This window comes from Branchiostoma belcheri, unplaced genomic scaffold, assembly GCF_001625305.1.
Source record: "Branchiostoma belcheri isolate BF01 breed outbred unplaced genomic scaffold, Haploidv18h27 scaffold40, whole genome shotgun sequence".
In the NCBI taxonomy this organism is placed as follows: Eukaryota; Metazoa; Chordata; class Leptocardii; order Amphioxiformes; family Branchiostomatidae; genus Branchiostoma; species Branchiostoma belcheri.
In genome coordinates, this window is record NW_017804021.1 from 1,478,050 (window position 1) to 1,483,293 (window position 5,244).

At 41.9% G+C, this 5,244-nt stretch overlaps 2 protein-coding genes across 3 annotated transcripts in view; one reads left to right on the forward strand and one right to left on the reverse strand.

The window, feature by feature from the left end:
- The window catches only part of LOC109477623 (acylamino-acid-releasing enzyme-like), a 4,561-nt gene extending 2,083 nt beyond the window's left edge, over positions 1–2,478 (reverse strand). Inside the window, 4 exon segments of the mRNA XM_019778966.1 lie at positions 217–496; positions 785–1,095; positions 1,639–1,857; positions 2,199–2,478. Of these exon segments, the coding sequence (XP_019634525.1) occupies positions 217–496; positions 785–1,095; positions 1,639–1,857; positions 2,199–2,386 (998 nt within the window). The 5' untranslated portion in view covers positions 2,387–2,478.
- LOC109477559 (probable dolichyl pyrophosphate Glc1Man9GlcNAc2 alpha-1,3-glucosyltransferase) overlaps positions 2,467–5,244 on the forward strand; it is a 17,651-nt gene continuing 14,873 nt past the window's right edge. For both annotated transcript variants that reach the window (XM_019778881.1, XM_019778882.1), the window contains exon 1: positions 2,467–2,617. In XM_019778881.1, coding sequence (XP_019634440.1) covers positions 2,547–2,617 — 71 coding nt within the window. In that variant the 5' untranslated portion in view covers positions 2,467–2,546. The remainder of the gene's footprint in view (positions 2,618–5,244) is intronic.

Sequence of the window (5,244 nt, forward strand, 5' to 3'; positions counted from 1 at the left end):
TCTAGTGGAAGAAAAAATATTGGTTCTTGTTCTGTCTCTTCTCCTTCATTCAATGGTAACTGGTGCTGTGTTGTTGGGTTACATTATGTAGCAGAACAGAGCTGGAGGGGGCTGGTCATGATATACTAGTAGTAGTATTATGAATATGTTTGAGTGAGAAAAAAGGGCAGTAGTTTGTAAGGCTAGACCACCATGTGAAAGTAAACATTATTATGCATTTTCTTTGCATATGTGGGTGCTGTCTGGGCTGAACCTAGATAAACAAACAAACAAACCTGACTACAGCTGTTATGAGGCCCCCCTGCAGGGTTCTGCATGTAAACCAGCCTGCTGCCGTCTGGGCTGAACCTGGGACACCGCACAGACAAATCGTCTCCCGTCAGCTGCTCACACTTCTGTCCTTCCAGATCCAGGTGAAAGAGGGCGCTTCTCCGATTGGTGCAGTAGATTATCCCCAGCCTGAAGGGCACATGCCACCACCCCACAAACACTACACCTGTAACACAAAATAAGAAACATTTAAGAAAATAGCAGACATTTGCTCGCAAGCAAATACACCATATTTCACTCCATCTCCCTCCATACAAAAATGGACAGTTCCAAACTCACCCTTTTGCACAAAAAGAAAGAAACAATGACATCACAGAAGTGGTAGATTGTTCATTCCAAAGACTGCAGTTGTACAGTCAAAAATTTGGTTAAGTTTGATTTCTTGTGTTGGAAATCACAGTAACATTTTACTTGCTCCATAACAAAGTTTAAGATAAAAAAAAGAACACCACACCTTTGCCATCCGGACACCAGACCGCTTGTCCAGGAGACACCTCATTAGGAATGCTTGTCAACACCTGCACCGTTTCTTCTTCTGTGTCAAAGACACAGAGAACTGGATGATGCTTAGAGACATGCCCCTCCCCCCAGTCTTCTTTAAACACATACTCCTCCCCCTGCACTGGTGTGTCTTCAGACTCAGCCTTCTCCTCGTCTTTCCTCTTGAAGAAAGACTCCATCTTGGGAGTCTTTTTCTCAGCGATGTACAGAAGGTACCTCTCACAGGGCGACCACTGGAAACAGCCGAACGTCCCATCATCGTACCTGTGTAATGTAATCAAAATTTATTATTAGTTTAGTTGTCAACAAGTAGGATTGTAGAATGCTGGAGTACTTTTTAAGAGGTATAGAGGAGGCCCATATTAAAGGGAACATCACCCATCACATGGTATAGAAGTCATGGTCTTAGTTAGTACTCTAACGTGACCAAGGAAATGCCTACTACCCATCACTCAATAGAGATGGTGGATCGTATAAAATTCCCTGGAAAATTGACACATTGCTGATGTCACATATCTGATCCTTGTGTACCCTATGTGTTGGAATAAAGTTTAGCATCGTACTTACAAGTAAAGAGAAAACAACAACTCTTTGTTTTACAAAGTATTACAGTCATAAGAGATGTTTCAGCATGTCATTCTATTATCATAGATGTGTACTGCATACAAAGGAATGTTGAAGTCTCTTTGTGCGGGCTATTTGCAGATGTAATTCTCTCAGCATTTCTTTGGGAGATTGTGGTGGCTACAGTCCTTGGGTGGCACTAAATTTTACTACAACTAGTACAAGCACTTGAAATCAACGTACACCTTGCCGTGCTTCTCTAAGGCTGGCAGTTCCACATTCTTCAGCTTGCAAGTGTGGTTCCAGATCTCCAGGTACTGTTTGTCGGAAACCAGACGTACGGCTGCAGACAGCTTCCCAGACGGAGACGTCTGCTGTAGCTGGCAGGTGCTGGTGTCTACAGGTGCTCCAAGGGGCTCTGCACTTGTCACACGGCCGTCGGTGATGTCTATGTTGTGATTCCTAAGGAAGCAAACACGTTGATGAGGGTCTTTACGGGAGGATGCTGGTACATGTATATTCAGAAGGGCCAATAATGCAAATTAAGTTGAGTATCAAAGTTCTTTATTCACAAACACTTGTAAAACAAGTGAATATACCATAAGCGTTCCCAGAATCCACCCTCATGCAGACCCTCAAAAGAGATTAAGACATTTAATCATTCACCAACCTGATGAGGTAAATTAGTTCTTCAACTTATCATAAATTTATTAAGGATCTTTTGTACTCATTTGTTTATTTGAGTGTCATAAACTATGAGTATCTCAAATTTTGTCATTGGAGAGTAAACAACAGCAACATGCCTGATGAACTTGGCAGTCTTTGCCGTCTCGATGTCCCTTTGGGACCAGACCGAGCAGACTTCGACCAGTTTGTTCCCGGTGGTTCCTACACGTTTTGCCGGGTTGATCCAGGCACGGGCCACGCTGGGCCGCCGTGCGAGCTCCCTGTACACTTTCACCGCTTCCGTCGCGCTGCTAGAGGCCTGCATGGTGGGCTAGCTCTTTCCTGCACTGTTTTAAGTTTAAACGGAGTTTGGAAAGAGATTCTTACGCGGCTAAAGCTTGTTGTATGGACTTTGACTTGAGGCCTTGAAGCTGAAACTAGTGTGAACTTTGACACAGCTATCCCACTAAGCCGTTCGAGTCAAGATGGCGGCGCCCATGTATTTCTCCGTTGTTGTTACCGTTACTATCGTCAAATTACTCCTCATCCCCAGCTAGTGAGTATCTTTTAACCTTTCCAAGTAGACATGCGTTTCTGTCGAGCTTAGATATATCTTTAGACGCTGATATGTGTGAGGAAAATCCGCTGAAACAAGAATGAATGGTGGATGAACTTTGACCCTAAGGGAAAGTGATAGAGCTTTGCAACGATCTTGCTGTGATTTCTATTTTCCGCACGCCACGGGATAGGATTTAGGGAACGTATGCTTCAAACAAAACAAAAAAACACGTAGACCCTAAGAAATAAGAACAGCTTACAAAAATTTGCTACAAGTACTAGTAGTAAGGTCGTGGAAAGCAAGGAGGTTTAACAAGTATGATGTTTTTAAAAAAACACAGGCGACGATTTTGTGTTTTATCTGTTCCGTTCTTGATACAATTGTTCTTTTCATATACGTACACATATAATTTAGGCCACAGCAAGTAAATTTTACAGATGACATCCTCCGCAGACTCCAAATCTAATGCGAGCGGGCGAAAAAAAAACAAGGCCGGCCGAAAAAAACAAGGTTCCTATATACAATGTAAAATTTTGACTCAATCATTGTACAAATGGTTTTGATTCAGTAGGAACATCACATAATTTATACACAGTCAGCATCACATATCACTGCATCAAAGTAAGAAACAAACAATAAATCAGAGCCTTTTCTTGTCTCCTCTCTTCCTAGTTATCTGCCATCCACCTTCCAGCATGGCAACAGACATCTTTGCCCATTTTCGGCATGTTGACCACTGTCAGAAGGCAACAAAATTTCTTGTTTTTTTTCCAAAATCAGACGAAAATTAATGCGCGCGTGGATGTCATCCATAAAATTTACTTGCTGTGGCCTTAGAAAGAATCCAGAATTTCTGCTACAGTACGAGGAAAGCCACCAGGGGTCCAAAATCAGTTACATTTTTGTAGGCCCAGGCAAATTTATGTTGTGTTTCTTAAGCGCTTAAAAAATTAGAATCGCTAGATAGGATTCACTCCTTTTTTATTTGTCTTGGGGCTACATGTACATGTATATGCATGTACCTGTATTATAGGGTGCTCTAGCCTGTAGTATATTGATAAGAATAAGTATCTTAGGTTATATACGTTTCTTGTACCGTAGGCTGGAAAAACACTTTCTTGTCCTTGTACTGAATCACTTTCCCCTGTTCTGAGAAATGTAAGAGATCTTTGAGAGACATCTAGTTAATGACCCAGGAAGAACTAATGGGTTCCTGACGGTAGGGGACCAGGGTCTCAGTGGCTAGACATTGCCTTATTTGGTAATGGTCAGGGCTTTTCCACTAATTGTTACGCGCCGAAATGATGCATTTGAATGGTATATATAAAATGACATAGTTCAGTCACGGTGCACCAAAACAGGCCATGAAATGTATCCCCGTATTCCCAACAAGTCAGACCATCACACAGTGGACAGTTGATCATATCAAAAAAGGTCTGAAGATGAGATTTGGGGCGTCAAAGTTGACCGTCAAATGCATCAATTTGGCGAGGTTTCCGTGTTGTTTCACGCTCTGCATGGGGGTTTGGAGAAGACCGATTGTCACATCCACTTCCGGGTCATCTCAGATGTGCACACAAATTACATTCATTGTAACACACATCGACCGCTAGTTATCACTAATAAAGGTAATACACAGGAATAAGTACAGCGTTACTGGAATGTTGCCTATTTTTGTCTGGAAAAAAAGTTGTCGCTCGGTGTTAGTCTGTAACAGTGTAACGCTAACGCAAACTTGTCTGAAAAAAAAAGTTGTCGCTCGGTGTTAGTCTGTAACAGTGTAACGCTAACGCAAACTTGTCTGAAAAAAAAGTTGTCGCTCGGTGTTAGTCTGTAACAGTGTAACGCTAACGCAAACTTGTCTGAAAAAAAGTTGTCGCTCGGTGTTAGTCTGTAACAGTGTAACGCTAACGCAAACTTGTCTGAAAAAAAGTTGTCGCTCGGTGTTAGTCTGTAACAGTGTAACGCAAACTCGCGGCTTTACCGGGACGTCCTGACTACTTGTTCAGGGTCATGTATCATTCCAGTGACACGTTAAAAATCTGCCGTCTTTACTTGTACAGTCTTGTCAAGCAAATGTTTACATGTATGTAGACTTTCTGGCATTGTTCCATCTAAAAATATGTAGTCCAAAGTTGTATTTACCCCTTAACTGCAATTGTCGTGAGCGAAAACGAACTATCCTTTACACACGTACGTTTAGAAATTAATAACCAAACATGTAGGTTTATCGTCTTAGCTATATGTTATTAGCCTGGGTACCATCCCCAGTAGTATACTACTGGGGATGGTACCCAGGCTAATATGTTATACAAATAAACGACGAGTAAAGACGGCAGATTTTTCACGTGTCACTGGAATGATATATAGCCCTGAACAAGAGAATTTCCACCTGTGTCGTAGAAATGACATACTAGTAGCCTGAACATGGCAGATATGTCACCTGACTCATTTGGAATGATATAGCCCTCAACAGCAGAATATCCACCTGTGTCATTGAAATGACATAGCCTTAATATGGCACATATGTCACCTGAGTCATTGGAATGATATAGCCCTGAACAGTAGAATTATTTACCTGTGTCATTGAAATGAGATAGCTTTAAGACGGCTGATATTTCCCG